The sequence below is a fragment of the Cucumis melo genome, chromosome 11 (genome assembly GCF_025177605.1).
Source record: "Cucumis melo cultivar AY chromosome 11, USDA_Cmelo_AY_1.0, whole genome shotgun sequence".
Taxonomy (NCBI): domain Eukaryota; kingdom Viridiplantae; phylum Streptophyta; class Magnoliopsida; order Cucurbitales; family Cucurbitaceae; genus Cucumis; species Cucumis melo.
The window spans coordinates 2,205,932-2,226,370 of record NC_066867.1 but is presented as its reverse complement, the minus strand read 5'-3'; the positions used below and the strand labels follow the sequence as shown (position 1 = coordinate 2,226,370).

At 33.1% G+C, this 20,439-nt stretch overlaps 2 protein-coding genes across 2 annotated transcripts; both read left to right on the top strand.

Moving 5' to 3' along the window:
- The first annotated feature begins 2,681 nt into the window (after nucleotides 1–2,681).
- On the top strand, nucleotides 2,682–3,991 carry LOC103497377 (mitogen-activated protein kinase kinase kinase 20-like). The gene has a single exon (XM_008459541.3). The coding sequence runs from the start codon at nucleotides 2,852–2,854 to the stop codon at nucleotides 3,890–3,892; it is 1,041 nt and encodes a 346-aa protein (XP_008457763.1). The 5' UTR covers nucleotides 2,682–2,851; the 3' UTR covers nucleotides 3,893–3,991.
- Nucleotides 3,992–4,561: 570 nt separating this feature from the next.
- On the top strand, nucleotides 4,562–16,179 carry LOC103497378 (DNA polymerase alpha catalytic subunit). The gene is made up of 31 exons (XM_008459542.3): nucleotides 4,562–5,896; nucleotides 6,244–6,414; nucleotides 6,529–6,612; nucleotides 6,722–6,796; nucleotides 7,025–7,089; nucleotides 7,287–7,377; nucleotides 7,460–7,648; nucleotides 8,160–8,323; nucleotides 8,449–8,563; nucleotides 9,302–9,481; nucleotides 9,554–9,667; nucleotides 10,455–10,574; nucleotides 10,673–10,990; nucleotides 11,102–11,194; nucleotides 11,588–11,706; nucleotides 11,793–11,865; nucleotides 12,038–12,094; nucleotides 12,207–12,299; nucleotides 12,741–12,863; nucleotides 12,942–13,039; nucleotides 13,213–13,258; nucleotides 13,606–13,719; nucleotides 13,797–13,880; nucleotides 14,028–14,141; nucleotides 14,250–14,339; nucleotides 14,431–14,507; nucleotides 14,644–14,860; nucleotides 15,119–15,172; nucleotides 15,260–15,379; nucleotides 15,478–15,552; nucleotides 15,669–16,179. Exons 1-31 carry the CDS (start codon nucleotides 4,730–4,732, stop codon nucleotides 15,813–15,815), a joined length of 4,647 nt encoding a protein of 1,548 aa, XP_008457764.2. The 5' UTR covers nucleotides 4,562–4,729; the 3' UTR covers nucleotides 15,816–16,179.
- Nucleotides 16,180–20,439: the final 4,260 nt, after the last annotated feature.

The following is a 20,439-nucleotide window of genomic DNA, read 5'->3' as shown; positions in this document are numbered from 1 at the left end:
AAGAATTGAGGAAAGAGATTGGGTTTGGTAGATTGTTTATAAAGAAAGGAATAAAAAGGCTCAAAATCAGTGGGCAGTGATAGTCTTTGGCTCTCTTTTCTTGGAAACATGGACTCTGAATTTCAGAAAAAATGCTTTTTCAATATATATATGTTTATCCTAATTCCTTACTTATATCTTATAAAAAAATTCAACATTTTCTAGAAAAATGTTTCCTATTTTATCATTGGATTACTTAAATTTTGCCAACATATTTGCCCACATTAGGGTGTAATTGGTTGACATTTTTCTTTATATACATACATACATGTATATATATATATATATTTGGTACTTGATTTGATATCTAATGACTCCGACATCTTCTACACTCTAATGATATCATTATTCTTATAAACCAACATACGGCGTAGTTTTGTGTTGTGCTTATGTTTGGCGAATGTGGACCTTGTTTGTGAGCTCCCTTAGTCAAACGTAATATTAGTTTGTTTATGTACTCTTTATAAACTCGTGTAGTATATATAGATTTTCAAACTATATATATTTAACGGTTTGTTTTCATATCTTTTGACCAACTTGATTTAGATTAGTTCAAGATTTAATCTAATAATTAATTTTAATTTCATGAAAGACTTATTGTTAATCAATTTCATGTTTATTTATTTCTTTGAATATAGGAAGACTCATGTGACTTTCACGTAGCAACAAAGGTAAATTTGTAATGAAAAAGAAGTCAGTTTGTTGCTCATAACTGTTCGACCATGACCTTGACTTGTTTGAATTCAAGTCCAGTTTATCTTTGACTTATTTTTCATCGCCTTTTTTTACCTTCGACTTATTTGAGCTCGATGTTTGGTTGGTTTTTTTTTTATATATATATTAATTTAAATGGAATTTTGAAGGGAAGTTATTATAAATACACATTGTTTTTGTATCGGAGATTAATTGTCATTTTATTTTACAATTAATCTACAATTTTTGTGTTATGCACTAAATTTAATTTGAAAAATCATTCCACCAACAATAAGAAACAACCTCCTCTACAGTCGAATGGACTATGCCGTTAACCAACAAGGTTATGAGAAAGTCAAATATGTCGAATCTTGAATCACACATGATCATGCTTTCAAGGCTAAGAATATCCTATGCCACGTATTTTACAACGGACAACACCTCCTCCTCATATGCCAACAATCAGACCATTGTCATGTTATATGTGAGTCCACCACCAAAGGTAGTTGCACTGTCGAACTTACGATTCAAATTCTGATCGACATATTGACTAAACCTCAATAACAACACATCAAAAGGAACACAGAGATGTATATGTTCATTTTCAAAACAACGTGGATTATCATATCATGTTTTCAAGCACTTGGAAAATCCATCTACACATGTTGTGTTCTCTTACTCTGTATGTGTGGTTTTTGGTGTGGTATTCAAATATGCGAGGAAGAACTCGTGATATTTGTAACAAGTTAGAAAATAAATAAAATTAGTAAGGTAATCACAAGTCCTCCAACGATTTTTTAAAATAAGAAAAAAAATATCAAAATAATAATAATAATAAAAAAAGGTTTAAATCAAAGTTTGGAAACAATAAGATAATCAAATAAATTAACTAAGAGACAATTATCATTAGAGAAATATAGTCTTTTTAAAATAAATTGTCATCGTGTTCTTGTTATGCCCTGTAGACATCTCCATCACTTCTTGTCGTCGGATAGATACAAGCGACAATTGAGATAAGCTCATATTAACATAAACTTTTTGTTCTTGTATGTTAAATCCTCGAGAACTATAAATTCCATATTTGGAAGGTTCTTTTTTTTTTCAAATTTAGAAAAATGATATATTAAAATATCCCAAATCACATTATCAAAATATCACCGAAGTGTACATATTATTTCCTCTTTTAATAGAAAAATATACCAAAAGATTAATCAAATTTTGGAGATAAAATAGGTTTTGAAATACCAAAAATAAAATTTAAAGCAATAATCTTCTAATATTTTAACCTAAACATTTTAAAATTACATATTTGCTCTCCCTTATGTATTCCATCACTATATTTTTTAAATAACAAATTTATCTTCCAAACTTTACATATATATAAACCTAATTAAAAAAAAATGCTTTAAGTCTATTAATCACATAAAGTAAAAGTTTCAAAATTTTCAAAGATCGAAGATATAAAAGTAAAAATTTTAAATAATGTTAAAAAATAATTTTGTTACGTGAATCTTGGTAAAAGTAAACTTTAGTTGATAACGACTTAGTAAGTATATTGTCAATTTTGTATCAATTTAATCTTTGAAGTTTAGAGTTTAAGAATTTAGTTCATGAACGAAATTTATCGAAATTTGATAGGGTCATTCTTTGATTTTTGTTTTAGAATAATCAATCAAATATCCTTAAAAATAAAAAGGAGACTCAAAAATGAAAATAGGTATGAAGGAAAGAGAAAATATTCAAAGTATCAAAAGATTTAGATAGAAGAAATATAATAAATAAAATTGGTAAATTGAATCATGAGAACAATCCTTAAAATCGTGAATTCAATGTAAACAATGAAAAATAAATAAATAAAAATAAAGAAGCCAAAAATCTCGGTTGAAGATCATGTGCCATAAATACTTTCGTTCAAATTCTTATTTCTTTCCATATAAAATCAGCAGATCTTCGTCTCAACACTCCGTTTCCATTATGGAATTGTTATTTTTCACAGTCTTTTAATCTTTAAACTCTAAATTCCCATCTCAAAATTTCACCTTCTTCCCAAGAAAATAGAAATCCCCAAATCCCTTCATCAATTCAACAACATTCAGATTCATCCTTAGTTTCATCATCAATGGAGTGGGTTCGAGGGGATCAACTCGGCCGTGGAAATTTTGCTACAATCAGTTTAGCAAAATTAACTAAAGGGTTCGATCAGTTCCCGCCATTAATGGCGGTCAAATCCTCTGTTTCTTCTCTATCCTCTGTTTCACTCAAGAACGAGAAGCAAATTCTTGATCGAATTGGGGTTTGCCCACAGATTATTACTTGTTATGGCGATGGATTCAGTGTTGAAAAAGATGGGGATAAGTATTATAATTTGTTCTTGGAGTATGCTAATGGCGGAAGTCTTGCGGATGTTGTGAGAACCCATGGCGGTGGGTTGTCGGAATTTGATGTTCGAAGGTATACGAGAGCGATTCTTTATGGCCTACGGCATGTTCATGGCAATGGGTTTGTTCATTGCGATTTAAAGCTTTCGAATGTGTTGATTTTTGGGAATGGTGAAGTTAAGATCGCGGATTTTGGGCTTGCTAAATCGGCTGGAAAATTTGGGGCGGTGGAAACAGAGGAGAGATTTGAATGGAGAGGGACTCCGATGTATATGTCGCCGGAGATTGTAAACGACGGTGAGTATGAGTCACCGTGTGATATTTGGGCGTTGGGTTGCGCCGTCGTGGAGATGGTGGTTGGAAAGCCGGCGTGGAGGGTCGGGCCGGGAACGGATATGTTTGGCTTGATGATGAGGATTGGAGTCGGAGATGAAGTACCGGAGACACCAGAGAATTTATCGGCGGAGGGGAAAGATTTTATCCGGCGGTGTTTTGTTAAGGATCCAAGTAAGAGATGGACGGCGGAGATGCTTTTGAATCACCCATTCGTTGTCGCCGGTGCCGGTGATACTACTGTTACATTGAAGGAAGTAGAATTGACAACGGAGTCACCCACGGGGCCTTTCGACTTCCCGGAATTCGTTTGTTCCGGCCAAGGTTCGGATGAGTGGAGTTTTTGTTCTTCTAGTTCGTCGCCGGAGGTGTTGAGTAGGGTCCGGCATCTGGTGACGGGGAAGCCTTTGGATTGGTCTGTCATGGATAGTTGGGTGACAGTTAGGTGATGGAGTTTTGGGGAGTAAAATTAGTTAATTAATTTTTTCCGAGAGGAAAATATATTTTAGGAAGTATATAAATATATATATATATATATATATATATATATATATATATATATATATATATATATATTAATTTTGGCATGAGGAGCTGACAATATTTTATTCCAAAGCTTCCGATTGTGAGACAGTTTTGTAATTCTGTATATAATTATTAGTATAATGATAAATCATAGAGCAGATTGAGATTGGAATTTGTATAAAATTTTGCATTTTTCTACAATTATTTTCCCCCTAATTTAAGTTCAAACAAAGTACAATAGACAAAGATTTTTGGTTTCGTTTGACCAATCTCAACCCACTCCACTGAATAAAAATCTTACTATCTTATTCAATTTAATATAAATGATAATTAGTTATTAAAAATGAGTAAAATAGATTGGAAGTTGATCGGAGAAAAGATGACTTAATTTCGTTCGATATTTATAATTTTAAAAAAGAATTAAACAAATTATAGTTAGTTTACCGATGATTAGTTAGGAAACTGACTCGAGCCGATACTTAGGTCCGGAGTCTGGAGGAACATGAGCTTAGCTCTAAGTTAATTAACATGATTTGCGTGAGTTACATTTAGGTTATAGTATTTGAAGTTTTACTCATATTTCTTTCTTTTACACGTGGTATTTAAAGGACATTACACATTTTCCCGCCAAAAACACACAAGTTCTTCCCGCCATCGCCGATCCCCAAATCGTAAGGTTTTCTCAGATTCCGTAATACCAAATTCACACCCAAAAGAATCCAAGCTAACACCACCGCCGTCCAGCTTCAATCTCTTCAGTCATGGAGGACGAACAGCCCTCAGCCTCTAATCGCCGGAGGAGCAGAGGATCTGAGGCCGCCGCCCGACTTACGGCTTTGGAACGTCTCAAAGCCATCCGCAGCGGAGGCCGTCGATCGGAAGCCGGTGGTTTCCAAGTGAAGTTGGAAAATCCTATCTACGATACGATTCCAGAGGATGAGTATGATGCTCTCGTTGCAAAGCGACGGGAAGAAGCCCGAGGGTTTATTGTTGATGACGACGGTCTTGGATATGGAGATGAAGGTGAGGAAGAGGATTGGTCGAAAGCTGGGGTTTGTTCTTCCGATGAGTCTGATGGTGAGCTGGACAAACCTAAGAAGAGGAAAGTAGTGAAGAAAGAGACGCAACCGAAGAAGCCCTCTTCTTCTTCTTTAACGGCTGCGGCGGCGATGATGGGGAAACAAAAGCTTTCTTCGATGTTTACTTCATCGATCTTCAGGAAAACGGGTAGAGACGATAAGGCTAAAGGATTGGCTTGTGATAGTATTGTGGACGATGTGATTGCTGAATTTGCTCCAGATGAGACTGATAGAGAGAGGCGTAGAAAGGGGCAAATTGGAGCTATACCGATTTTGAGGACTGTTACGTCTGTTCCTGCCGTGAAGTCCGAGGGATTCACTGCTCGGGGTCTTAATTCGACTGGTGAGTCTGACTTCATTAAGGAGACTGAAAATGGGAACTCCGAAATGACCAGGGTTGTTACAAACAGTGATTTGGAGTCTGTACGAGGTGGTGTAGAGGTCCAGGGAAATGGTGAGACTAAGGAATTTGATTCGAAGGAGGACTTGAATTCTCAAATCAACTTGGATCCGGTTGAGCAATTACCTAATTCTTCGATCAAGGAAGATGTAAGTGGAGATGGTATATCAATTAAGGTTGAAACAAAGGCAGAACCGTTGGTGAAGAAGGAACCGGTGAGTACTTTGAATGCTAAGATTAGCAATGAAAGAGACCCAGCTTTGAGTGCTACTGCGGAATGGCAAGCAGTAAGGAGTGAAGGGAGTGGAAGTGTTAATTCTGCAGCAGAAATGGCTGAAGAGAAATCCGATTTTGATATCGACACTGATGGCTCTCTCCCTTTCTATATCATTGATGCACACGAGGAGCTCTTCGGTACAAATATGGGCACTGTATATCTATTTGGGAAGGTAATTCTAAGACCTTTTGTTTATATGTTTTTTGCTTTTGAAATATATGGCTGGCTCAATATAGTTTTCACATTTCTTAGTCAAATTACAAATGAAAAGCAAGTTTTCTTTTTTTTTTAGTTTTCAAAATATGGGTTAGTTAAATATGAGTAGAAAGTGAATATCAAAACAAAGAAACTTACGGTTAGAGCTAATGTTTATAAGCTTAATCTCCAAAGACTACCAAATGGCTATTAAGGGGGCTAATTTATTGCCATATCAATATTAAATATTTTTCATTTTAGCAGTAAACTTTTGAAGTCAATAGTAGTAAATGAATCCAGATGAAAAGAGTGCGTTGTAATTAGGTCAAAGCTGGGGATACGTTCCACAGTTGTTGTGTGGTGGTGAAAAATATGCAAAGATGCATATATGCCATTCCAAGTGCTTCTTTTCTCCATTCGGATGAGATGTTGGAGCTCCAGAAGGACGCTGAAGAGTCTCAGCTTTCTCCTGCAGACCTGCGTGCCAAATTGCAAGTAAGATTATCCATTCTTGTAACTTATGTTATGTTTGTCATCATCTGGCCTCTCTTATTGAGGCATCTTCTTTTATCTTGCTTCTGTTAATTTGTTTTCACTTTCTTCTTGTAGGAAGTGACTGCAGGATTAAAAAATGAAATGGCTAAGCAGTTGCTAGATCTCAATGTTTCAACATTTAGCATGACACCGGTTAAGGTTTGCTAATGAAACTTTGTTTATTTCATATAAATATTAACGTAGAGCCAAATTTTATTCATCTTTAAATAACCAGTTTATTATGTATTCTTTTTAATTTTCATCACAGAGGAAATATGCATTTGAACGTCAAGACATACCTGCGGGAGAGAATTATGTGCTTAAGATTAATTACCCATTCAAGGTATGATACTTAACACACGAGTGATATTTGTAATTTGAGTTAAGATGTCAACATATCAGTTTTTTAGTACAACAAGATATTGTACACCAAAATTTTTAGATTTCGGAGGTTAAAGTTCTTAAAGGTGCCTTGAGAAGACATCTCTTAGTTTTGATTTTCTTGTTTATTTATATATATTTATTATCACTGCCATTTGGAAATTACTGACGATGGTTAAACTTGTGGCAGCACCCCCCACTTCCCGCTGATCTAAAAGGAGAATTGTTCTGTGCTCTTTTAGGAACACATCGCAGGTATTAATATCTTTCAATGTTGGTGTTATCTTTCCTGGCATGTTTCTCATCTTTTTTTGTATCCTCCTTTTAGTTTTCTGCCTTCCTTTTAAGTGTCATGGCATTTATAATTTAAGCTATTTGTGCAATGGTGAAGTTTTTCTAAATTTCATTTTGGTATACTTTCTTTGATGACATTAACATGTTGATACATACAGTGCCTTAGAGCTTCTCCTCATTAAAAGGAAAATTAAGGGCCCCTCCTGGTTGTCAATTTCAAAATTTTCTTCTTGTCCTGCTTCTCAACGAGTAAGATTACTTGATTCTATCATAATTTTTGAATGTTTATACATATAAAAGAGGCTAATTCTATGATGGTATTCTTATGAAGGTGAGCTGGTGCAAGTTTGAGGTGATAGTTGACTCTCCTAAAGATGTGCAAACTTCAACCTCATCAAGCAAAATTTTGGAGATTCCTTCTGTGGTTGTCACTGCAATAAACATAAAGACCATCATTAATGAAAGGCAGAATGTCAACGAAATTGTGTCTGCATCTGTCATATGCTGTCAAAGAGCAAAGGTTGATTATGAATGGCTTCCAGGGTTGTTGATTTTGATTTCATGTTTCTCTGATATGACAACCATTTTCTGTTGTGGTTGAAATTGCAAATTGGATTCACCAACATTCTTACAGAAATGTTGACCGTCGATGGCTATTAGATGCTTTAGTGGTTATGCTATTGAATTTAATAATTGATATGAGTTACAATTACTATAGGCCTCAGAGGACCATGATCAACTTCATCGGAAGTATTCATCCTTAGGCAGAACTGTTGAATTTTCTCAATTTTTTTGATCAATTTACCTGTATGTCAGAGTGAAAATTATATATGTTATGAATTGGGTACATGGATGCATACAATCAAGTCTTATGGATGAATGAGACTTTGTAGGAATTATAAGGACTGCTCTATTGAAATAATAATTAACTTGTTTTTACTCTCGTAAGTATAAAGAGATTTTAAAATGTGCAGAGAGATTATTTATCATTATTAAATCTTACTCAAATTAACTGCTGCTTGACATTGCAGATTGACGGTCCCATGTTGGCCACAGAATGGAAAAAGCCTGGTATGCTAAGGCATTTTACTATCATCCGTAAGCTTGATGGAGGCATATTTCCTATGGGATTTGCTAAAGAGTCCACTGATAGAAATTTGAAGGCTGGATCAAATGTTCTGATCTGCGAGGGCAAGTGGGTTACTTATTAGTACTGCCTAAATATTATTCTGTTTCATGTAGAAAACTTCTCTTTTACTAGCAAAATTATAATGTTAGTAGTGGTAGTATTAAGTTCTAACTAAAACGTTTCTCTTGCAGTGAAAGGGCCTTGTTGAATAGATTAATGATCGAATTATTCAAATTGGATAGTGATGTGCTGGTTGGACATAATATCTCTGGGTTTGATCTAGATGTTCTTCTCCATCGAGCCCAGGTAGAATTATCAAGAAATTAATATGAACAAAGTAATGAAAGATTTATTTATTATTGTTATTGTTATCATTTTTTTAGGAAACTAAACTTTTTATTGACATTGTTTAAGCGACAACCATCTTTACATAGTAACAACCCTCTTGAGCAAATAAACGTCCCAAGCCCCCATATCTCACAAGTCACCATCACCCCCACCCCACCCAGCGCTCACACTTGCTGTCTACCTTAAAAAAAGCAACATAGAACTCTGGAAAGCACCCCAAATCCTGGATCACAGAAAATTGGTTATAATGTATCTGAATTCCCAAAAAGCTTCTATAACAAAACAAAAACCAACTAATAGCAAAAACCAACTAATAGCTATTCCTTTATTGCAATCTACACGAACTAGAGTTTTCTCTCTCGTTTTCCCTTATGAGATTTATGCAAGTAGTTTATTTTTCTTTTTTCCTTTCACTTGGAATAAACGTAGGTTTAACAGCTGACTTGGAGTGGTAAATAAAAATATTCCAAATTGAGTATTTCATCTGGCATTAAAACCCCCAAAGTTTGCTGAAGTTGATGCCTCCTATTACTTATCTTATGTTATGAGAGCATGAACTATTCATACAAAATAGTTTTGTCATACTGTTTCTCCGATGATCTCATGGAAACTACTTCCTAGATAGGGTTCCTTGTTGCCTTGCTGACTAAATGACTAGAAAGCGGAAATTTTACACAAGTTTCTCTATTATAACAGTTTTGCCGAGTACCAAGCAGCATGTGGTCCAAAATAGGCCGCCTTAAGCGGTCTGTTATGCCTAAACTTGGTAAAGGAGGGAACATTTTTGGGTCTGGAGCAAGTCCAGGACTCATGTCTTGCATTGCTGGTCGACTCTTATGTGATACGTACTTGTCTTCTCGTGACCTATTGAAGGAGGTACAATATTTATGTTGGAAATATATTGGTGTTTATTTATTGGGGTTTTAAAGTTTACTTTTATTCTTTCAGATAAGTTATTCTTTGACTGAGCTAGCAAAGACTCAACTTAATAAGGACCGGAAGGAAGTCACTCCACATGAAATTCAAAAAATGTACCAGGCATCCGAGTCTCTCATGAACCTGGTGAGTAGAGGATTCGTATCCTGCAACTCAGTCTTAGAATCATCGTAGTTATTCCCATTTATTACAATTTGAATATAATAGTTGTAACAGTTATACTGTTTTAAATTTAATAGTTGTAATATTTGTGGTCTGCTGGCCTTCATGCTATTTTTATGGGTTTTTTTGAGAGAAGAAACGACAGAATTTTTAGGACTTGGGAAGCCTTGGGAGGCATAACTTAATTTTTTAGAGAGGTTCAAAAATCTAGGAAGGAGGTTTGGGAGGTGGCATGGTTTAAGCCCCTTTGTGTATGTCTATTTTGGAGTATGATCTTGACATCATTTTGTTGTTTTGAAGCCTTTTTTGTAGTTAATTAGGTCTCCTCCCCCCTTTTTCCGTGGGCTGTTTTATTTGTATGCCTACTTTATTTCCATTTTTTTTTCCTCCATGAAAATTCGATTTCTTGAAAGGAAAAGGAAAAGAAAAGAAAAACAAACTTTTCTTTGCGTCTCCATGTTTATAGTTGTTTGTCATTATCTTTTCGGTTTTATTTTGTTTGACTGGAGTCCTTTGTTAGTTTAGTTGCGCTCCATCCAGAGGGTTGATTTTGTATCCTCCTTGATTTCTTTCATTTATCTTAATGAAAGTTTGGTTTATTACCCACAAAGAAAAAAACTGAATCTTCAAATTTTGTTTCTTACAATGTTTTAATATTTTAGATCGAATATGGTGACACTGTGGACGGTTCTGGATATGTTTTATTTCAGTCTTCAAAGTGCTTCATTCTCACGAGGTCTTGATATTTCAGATTGAATATGGTGAGACAGATGCATGGTTGTCATTGGAACTCATGTTTCATTTAAGTGTTCTTCCCCTTACTCGACAGTTGACTAATATCAGTGGTAACCTCTGGGGAAGAAGCCTACAGGTAACCCCTATAGGCATATTTCATTCCACAATTTGACTATGATGTTATAATGTAATGAGACTTTTACTAGTCTTAACTTGATGTATATACTTTTTCAGGGTGCTAGAGCCCAGAGAGTAGAGTATCTCTTACTTCATGCATTCCATGCCAAAAAATATATTGTCCCCGACAAGAATTCATCTTATGTGAAGGAAAAAAAGATTGTAAAAAAGAGAACAAGTCATGGTTCTGAGGACAAAAATGTTGATGAATTTGATTTAGATGATGGAAATGTAGAAGCTCCCAATACTGAAAGTGGAAAAGGCAAAAAGGGACCATCCTATTTAGGTGGGCTAGTCTTGGAGCCAAAGCGAGGTTTATATGATAAGTATGTATTGCTCCTGGACTTCAACAGTCTGTACCCTTCTATCATTCAGGTTAGTCTTTTGGCCCATTAAATGTTCATCTACTTCTTCCAGTTGAATTTAAACATGGATTCAGTGAAAAAATTGTAATCCGTTTGCCACACTTGTATCTTGATCATGCAGGAATATAATATTTGCTTCACCACTGTTGAAAGATCTCCAGATGGTGTTGTTCCTCTACTGCCATCTAGTAAAGTGACCGGAGTTCTTCCTGAGGTACAATCTTAGTGCACGATGGAATAAAAACTAAATTTAATCAAAAGTGATTCATTGGGCTATCATCTTCTTTGATGAAATCATTTTTCATGAAAACTTCTGGACTCTTCCATGTGAGGATGTAATAAATTGTTAATATGTATAGGACTTTCAATTGTATGTGAGACTTGTCTCTGTCCTTATAAGGTTAACAGATCAAGCTTGGATACCTATAATATATCTCCTTTTGTCATTGTTTTAGATCACAAGAGTTTCTTTTGTGAATGGTTGGTTCATGTCAGGCGACTTATGTCCATGGTTTACTCACTTGGTTTAGAGCAACATTCTTATTATTTTTCCACTTTTCGGTAGAAAGAATAGGCAATGATGATACTCCCCTTCTTATTTCTACAGTTGCTAAAAAATCTGGTTCAGAGGAGAAGAATGGTGAAGTCATGGATGAAGAATGCATCAGGTCTCAAGCTTCAGCAACTTGACATTCAGCAGCAGGCACTAAAGCTCACTGCAAACAGGTATTTCTCTCTTTTTTTTCCCATCTTTACTCCAGACTTGTTCTAATCATCCTTTTTTATTGTGCATTTACATGATCTGGTTGCAGTATGTATGGATGTCTAGGGTTTTCTAATTCAAGGTTTTATGCAAAACCACTAGCAGAGCTTATTACTTCACAGGTAAGGGATTTAGGTTGCTCATGTTTCAGTTTGTGTGTATGCCAATTATGTCATAGACTGCGCTGTCTATTTATTTTTCAGGAAAATGAAAAAAAGACAAAAGTAAAAAGAAAGGGAACAAAAAAGAATGAGCAGAAACTTTCATTTACACTACCTATTTGCTTATTTTCAGGGAAGAGAAATACTGCAGAGCACTGTTGATCTTGTCAAGAATAATCTGAACCTAGAGGTCATAGTTGAACACTGAAACTCACATGTTATATTTTCTGAACTTATGTGCATAAGCTCAATGCACTACCGAGTCCACTTGTCTCATGAATAGACTATCTTTCACATGACAGGTAATTTATGGCGATACAGATTCAATAATGATTCACAGTGGACTGGATGACGTTGGCAAAGTAAAAGCAATTGCAGGAAAAGTTATACAGGAGGTAAGGTTGTGGATCTGATTGAATTTGTCTCAAGTATTTTTGGTATTATTTGTATTGGAAATCTCATGATTTATTATCTAAACCTTAACCTTAACCTACTGAACATCTCTCTTGTTTAAGAATCCCATTATTATATATTGAAAATTGTGAAAGTTCCCAGTCTTCTTATACTCTTCTTATGTACACTAATTCATGGTAATAAAGTAAAGGGAAGAAAGAAAAGGAAAAAGTTTAACTCTTTAACCTTGTTTTGAAATTTCAATTGATAAATGCTTGAAAATAGTTTTCAGGTCCATCTAAATTATCCATAATCTACTCGAATGCTTATATGTTACCACAAAAAACTAGTGTAGGAGAACAGAATTTTTCCTTGGCAACTCTTTCCACTTATTTTCTCAAGTCTCATATGTGAGATATTCTTTCATGTTTTTTCTTTTCCAGGTTAACAGAAAGTACAAGTGCTTAGAAATTGATCTCGATGGTTTGTATAAGAGAATGTTGCTTCTGAAGAAAAAGAAGTATGCTGCTGTAAAGTTGCAGTTTAAGGACGGAATGCCATATGAGGTAACTATGATGTATTACTCTTTGGATCTTATGTGGAAATAATTGGGAGATATAGCAGTCAGTCGACTTTATATTCAGGTTATTGAGCGTAAGGGTCTTGATATGGTTCGGCGTGACTGGAGTTTATTGTCAAAGGAATTAGGTGATTTCTGCTTGAATCAAATATTGTCTGGAGGGTATGTTTTATTGCGTGCTTCTTTTAGCTGCAGTATTTTTACCTTCATAGCTGCAGTTTTTAACAAATAAGTTTTTCTAAATAAAACTTGTATGTTAAAAACTTCAGAAAAACCTAATTGTTAAAAACTGAATTAAAATTTTCCTGACCATTAATCTTTTTTCATATTTATAGATCATGTGAGGATGTCGTTGAATCAATACATGACTCACTTATGAAGGTAAAAAACATGTACCTTTTCAAGTTGACTTGTGAATACTTTGTTCTTCTTTCACTATCAACAAAGATGGAGGATGGGTTGATGCTCAGAATGTTCCTAAAGTTTAAATTGGGATGTGTGCTTAAAATGAGAATGATTGTCAAACAACTTTGCAAAATGTGGACATGTCAAATTAATGACTTGTCTCAATTTTCTTTCCACTTGTACTTCCCCTCCCGAACAACCTAATAACAAATGAAAACAGTCGCTGCTTAGAAAAAGAAAAAATAATAGAAAAACAAGCAGTCTGTAATTACTATTGTTCGTCAAGAATTACTTGGGACTTAACTGTGCAATTTTTTTCACAGATCCAAGAGGATATGAGGAAAGGGCAGGTTGCACTTGAGAAATATATCATCACGAAGACATTGACTAAGCCACCTGAAGCTTATCCTGATGCCAGAAACCAACCACATGTTCAAGTAAGAAAATCCTTAAACCCCTGCTAAATTGTTTGATCAACCATTACATTTGTCTTGATGATGTGTGGTCAATGTAGGTTGCACAAAGGTTAAAACAAATGGGCTATACTACTGGCTGTTCTGTTGGTGACACAATCCCATATATAATTTGCTGTGAGCAGGTTTGTGGAAGTGTTTTGATATTTATTCTGATATATAATTCTAGAACTGTGGTTGTGGTTATAACTTGGTGAATACCGAAATCTGGTAGAATATTATCAATGAGATCCTCTTTTCATTTTTTATTCTTGCCCTGTTTTTCTGGTCAGGAGTCTACTTCTGGTGGTTCTACAGGCATTGCTCAGCGGGCTAGACATCCTGATGAATTGAAAAAAGAGGATGGAAAATGGATGATTGACATCGAATACTATCTTTCACAGCAGGTTTTTCCCCCCTTCCTATTGTGTGGCATTTAATTGCTTTCGTAACAAATGATCATGATCTGTTGTTACTGTCATTCTAATGCTATGATGCTTTCAATATATGAACAGATTCACCCAGTGGTCTCTCGTCTATGTGCCTCAATTCAGGGCACCAGCCCAGAACGCTTGGCCGATTGTCTGGGGCTTGATTCATCAAAGGTATATACATCCCGACAACAGAAAAGAAATAATAATAAAGGTTCCCTAAGTTTCTAATATTATATTTGCACTGACATACTGTGTACTTCAGTTCCAAAACAGATCAATTGAAGTTTCCCGAAGTGATGTCTCCACTTCCCTCCTGTGTTCTGTAAATGATGAAGAAAGGTAATGATTTAAACTACTAAATTTCAAACGACTCCTTGCTTGTCAAACCTACACTTATTCTCCAAAATTCTTTGAAACTTCAAAGTTTGATATGGATTTTAAAAGTTCAACGTTTCTTTTGGTCAACCACCTACAGGTATCAGGGATGCACACCGCTGACATTAACTTGCCCCAGCTGTTCTGGTACTTTTAATTGCCCTCCTATCTTTAGTTCCATATACAAATCTGCAGATGGAAATCAAGAAAGGCTAGTTGATGAACCTACAAGCAAGTTTTGGAATAATTTGCATTGTCCAAAATGTCCCGACGAAGCTAATGCGGGTAGAATAACTCCTGGAATAATTGCCAACCAGGTACGTACGAATAGCAATTTGATACCATTTTTTCCAAACAATCAATCGTTCTGCTCTTTCTAGAGAACCTTATAGCATGCATGTGTGGCTTTTTAAACAGCAAGAAGGCACCTGAATTTATTTTGAATCGAATTTGGTATTGCAATCCCTAAAACGGGGTCCCAAAATTAGACATTGTCGTGTCCTTTGAGGAAGACATTTTTCAATTTAGAAACTCAATATACTATTTTACAATATCACAAATTTTTAATGTCACAGGTAAAAAGGCAAGCAGATAGGTTCATTTCAATGTATTATAATGGCTTAATGATGGTAAACTCCATCTCCTAGAATTTTTTTGTGGGGCACATTGTACTGCTATTGAAGTTGTGTAAATCTCACAAATCTTTTGAATATTAGTGTGATGATGAAACCTGCAAATATGCCACACGTGCCGCTAATCTTCGAGTTATGGGCGACTCTGAGAAAGGAACTATCTGCCCAAACTACCCCCACTGCAATGGGCATCTAGTGAGAAAGGTATTACATATGATCCAACCTTGAAGCACTTTAGTTCTACATATTTTTATCTCAACTTATAAGATATGATTCTAATCATGAATGTTCTTGTATATCAGTACACAGAAGCCGATTTGTATAAGCAGCTTTCATATTTTAGTCACATTTTGGATACCGAACGCTGTATGGAAAAGGTTGTTTGACTCTCTCCATTTGCTTCTTATATTCTTTAATTAGTTGAGACAATGTAGCCATTGTCCACTTGCTAAGCTATGGATGAAGACATCAATATGTTGGTTTTTTGCTACAGTTGGAGGTTAATGCAAGGGTAACATTAGAGAAAGAAATGGCGAGCATTCGGCCAGTAGTTGAGTTAGCTGCAATGACAATTCAAAGCCTTCGGGATCGGAGCGCATATGGTTGGATGCAGCTGCAAAATTTTGTAGTAACAGTTTGAGTTCGCATATATAACCGAGGTAGGCATGCTAAATATCCATTCATTTTACGTTTTTTTTCCCTTTACATCGAATGTATATATTTGTCACATGGATAGATGCTTCGTTTTCACCATTTGAATCTAAATACTCATGAGAAATCTAGCAAATCTATCTCAAACATAGACTTCAACATTGAAAAATAATCTTGATTTTAGATAACAAATCTCTATCGTAATCATAATTTCAATAATCATATTCAGTTTTAGTGATTCAAACACTCCCTAATATTCGTGGGTAGTTTTAGTGATTCAAACACTCTCTAATATTCGTGGGTACTTTATCGATGATTTCAACCAGACAAGTTTAGAAAAAGTTGTATGCTAATGCATATTGTTAATCTTCATAATTGATCTGCATGCAAATAGAACAATAAAATTAGAGTGGAAAAACCTAGGTTCTCGGTTGAGTTTCTATTTCATATCTTTACCTTAAATATTACACTTCTCTGCATTAAAGTTTGTTTAATTTTCATTTTTTAGTTCAACAATTATAAAGATGAGGATTCAAATTTTTACCTCTAGAATAGAAGATTATGTCAATTGTTGTTGTGCTAAGATTGGTCAATTTTCATTTAATCTTATGTTTTTAAATGTTATTTTTTTGTTTTTAAGGTTTTGAGTTAGTACTATTTGGCCTTTTAAGTTTCAAAATATACGTTCTTTTGATTTTTTTTAAAATACTTATTTAGGAAATGATTATTCAAATTTCATTAATTTTTGGAATTGTTTTAAATGATATAATTGTTAAAAATACTGACAAATATAGCAAAATGTTGATTTCTAACAATGATAGATATCTATCAATATTGATAAGTGAGGTGATAACAATGTATCGGTATCTATTGGTGATAGACTGTACTTTTTGCTACATTTGTAAATATTTTGATTCAAATGAAAACCGAACTAAATTTGATGAAAATAAAAAACCAAACTAAACTTGATAAAAACGTGACATTCTAGAATTTAGGGACTAAATGAATACCAGACTTAAAAATGGAAAAGAAGTATTCATTCCTATGTTATTCTATGCTTATACAATTTAATACTAAAAAAGTGCATCAATCATACTCCTTTACCAATAAATGAAAATAAAAGAACAAAACACAAATCATCAAACACAAATTTATTTATTCTTAGAACAAGGAAGCAAAAACCAGAATGAAAAGAAATTAGGTTTCTAAAACTTTTTAGTGTACAGAGTTTGAACAAACCATTTCACTATTTGTATTATCATCTTCGATTTCATTCCACCATTTTACATATTGTTGAACTAATAAAAATCAAACTAAGTTATAATGGAGATTCATCGAAACTCGTAAAAGTTATCTATTCCAAAAGAGTGAAAAGAAAAAGATATTTGATCTCATTATATCGCTTTCTTCATCTTCGTTCTCTTGCTTGTAAATTTTCCACATTTCTTTCCCAAAACGATTATCATGCAATGATACATCAAAAATCCATAATAAAAATCAAGAAAAACAAAATTTTAAAAAGAAAAAGAAAGATCTTGAAGAGTATTGTCATTGTTGGTAATATATAAAAAGAAAAGATACCATTTGAGGTTATCACTTCAAAGAATCAAATAATCCAGTTGGTTGGGCCAATTGAAATTTCATATTAAACTAAAAGCATACCCATGTGAGATGGGGACAACAATTTGTTCTTTAGGTTTGGTTTGCTTTTGGGAGATGTTCATTTCCATTTGTGGCTCAAATTTTGCCTAACAAATTTCATGGATCCAACTAAATATAGAGACTTGACCTATTAATTATTGTTATTATGAAGTTATTTTCGAGAATAACTAAATGGATCAAAATATTTACAAAACATCGCAATCTATCTTGAATGAACAAAAGACCAAGATAGACTACTATACGCGTCATTTAAAATATCATTCCCTTAATTAATATTTATCTATTACAAGTAGATTGATTTTTAGAAATTTTGTTATTTAATGAGTTCACGAGTCCCAAGTCATGTAAGTTGATAGGACAATTATTTTTGGACACAAGGCCATGCCCTAGTTGTGCCCTTAGAACATAGACCCTAGAGGAGGAGAAAGATATAAAATAAAGTTGGAATAACCTTTTAACTTACCATTATTGAAACATTCTCTAAATCTTAATATGTGAAATTTAAAATTTAAATAGATAAAGTTGAAAGTTTAATGTTACCGATTGATAGGGTGAAAAATAATTAAAAAAAAAAAGAATGAAAATGCTAATTTTGGTCTTTGTGCTTCAAAATTACTTTCACTACAATTTAGTTTATTGTTAACATTTTCAAAATAAAATTATCTCTATTGACTCAAAAGATATTCACATTGTGTCTCTTAGCTTAGTGAAATGAAAGTATAATAAAATGATACTTTTAAACTAATTCGAATTAAACATTTGACACTATTATTATTAAAATCAAACAAAAAGGTATTTTTAAGAAAAACATCTTTTAAATAACAAAACTCTTAAAAGTATTTATAAATATAGCAAAAGATCACAATCTATATATGATAGATCACTAATAAATCAATCAAGATAGACTATTATCAGTATCTGTCTCTATCATGATATAGATACACACATATAATAGTCTTTCTTTGTCTATCATTATCCATCGTAAATCATAAGCTGTGATATTTTACTATATTTCGTAAATATAATATTAACTCTTTATTAAACAACAATGTAATTTTCGTAAATAGAAGTTGGGTAGCAATTTGTTAAAGTTGAAGAACATGCAAACCAAAAAATTAGGTGAATAGTGGTTGGAAATGATAATAATAATAATAATAAAAGAATGGGCCATTTGATTAATGTGGTGTATGCATTTGAAAGCAAATGATAACTAAGCAAATGAGACATTTAGAGAATGAATTATCACTCATTATTATTTTTTTTTATTTAAACATATAAAATATTATATAAAACTTATAATTTAGATTAATCAAACTTCTAATTTTTATAAACCCATCATTAATTTAGATCCTTGTTTGAATAAAATACGAGAGTAAATACGTGGAACGATTCTAAGAGTAAATTTTGAACGCAAACTCTAAATTAATTTATTTATTTGTTAAGATTTTATAAAAGATAGATATTTTCAACTATATCAAAATGAACAAAAAGATTTACAAACTACAGTAAATTTTAGATTTTATTAATGATTATGTCTATCAATCTAAAAATTTTACTACATTTCGTAAATACTTTTTAGCAGTTTTACCGATAGTTTTTCTAATCGATTTAAAGAGCAGCGAACAACAATCCAAAAATTGACTCGTTTATTCATTTGTTTGTTGAATTTTGAAAAAGAATAATGATTTGATTTTGAACTCTGTGATGATAAATACAAGCTTTCTTATCAAATAGTATGAAGAGGTCCCTCATTTATTGAAGTTGAAGAGAGCAAACTCCCATCACCTTCAAACTCAGTCCCTACTTTTTGTTTATATACTTTTCTATCTCTAACTCTCTTCTCTTCTTACTCTCTATTTCACATCCAATTATTCATATCCCATGAAAAGTATATCATTCTACCATTTATTTATTTCCATTTTCAATACACCATATGATATAACACAACACCCATATGATATAACACAACCATTTCGGTTGTTTCACAATTGGATTGGATTGGATCTATTATGTATTAAAAAGTAAAAAGAGATGTTTTTTTTAGTCAAGCTAGATGGTTATGTTAAAGTTTTGAAAAATTATATCTTTCGTAAATCACTTTTGATAACTGAAATTAATTGTTGAAGAATTAAAAAATAAATTTTTTAATTATATTATTGTTATTTCACAGCTCGCAAACAGTGAAACTATACTTAAGGTCGATAAAAACATTATATTTTCGTCTCATTTCTTTTCTGACTAAACAAATTTACTATTGCTTCTCAAATTGACTTCTTAAAGCAATCTAATGAATTTTCTAACTTATGCAAACTCTCCCCTTTTATCTAATTTTATTATACTTTTCACTTTTAAATTCGAAATTTATCGATTAAATAACTTAATTTTTTTAAAATCATATTAATTAGTTTAAATCGTGTTTTCATAGAATTAATATACATTATAGAAACAATTTGAATTTATTATCAACTAAAAAAATGTCATTTTTTATATATTTAACTATATAACTTTTACCAACATTCCATGAGTAACGTATAAAAGTATACAATATGGTCTTCCTTCGATCCACTTCACTTAATTTTACTAAAAAACTTAATAAAAGACCTCATCTCACCATAAATACAACTTTTATATATATATATATATATATATTTCTAAAAATCTATTCAAGAATAGTTCGATTAAAATATAACATGTAATGTGACCAAGAAACTCGTGGTTTGAATCCCACCATCCATTGTTACATTGTTTTTCAACTATAACCGATACGAGACCATAAAACTTCACATGTGACATGATTGTATAAAAATAAAATCGAATAATATGTTCGTTTTTTTGTTTGTTGTTTAGTGTTTTTGTTTACTAACATTAAAAGGTAAGATTACAAGTTTGGTAACATTGTATTTTTGAGATAAGACACAACCTTTGTAGAATAATTAAGATGTTAACATTTG

What these genes read in the sequence shown, in the direction of transcription:
- LOC103497377 (XM_008459541.3), top strand. Translation starts at nt 2,852, where the DNA reads ATGGAGTGGGTTCGAGGGGATCAACTCGGCCGTGGAAATTTTGCTACA.
- LOC103497378 (XM_008459542.3), top strand. Translation starts at nt 4,730, where the DNA reads ATGGAGGACGAACAGCCCTCAGCCTCTAATCGCCGGAGGAGCAGAGGA. An exon ending in TACATGACTCACTTATGAAG is followed by an intron (nt 13,259 to 13,605) that starts GTAAAAAACATG and finishes TTTTTTTCACAG; the next exon opens with ATCCAAGAGGATATGAGGAA. An exon ending in TCTGTAAATGATGAAGAAAG is followed by an intron (nt 14,508 to 14,643) that starts GTAATGATTTAA and finishes AACCACCTACAG; the next exon opens with GTATCAGGGATGCACACCGC.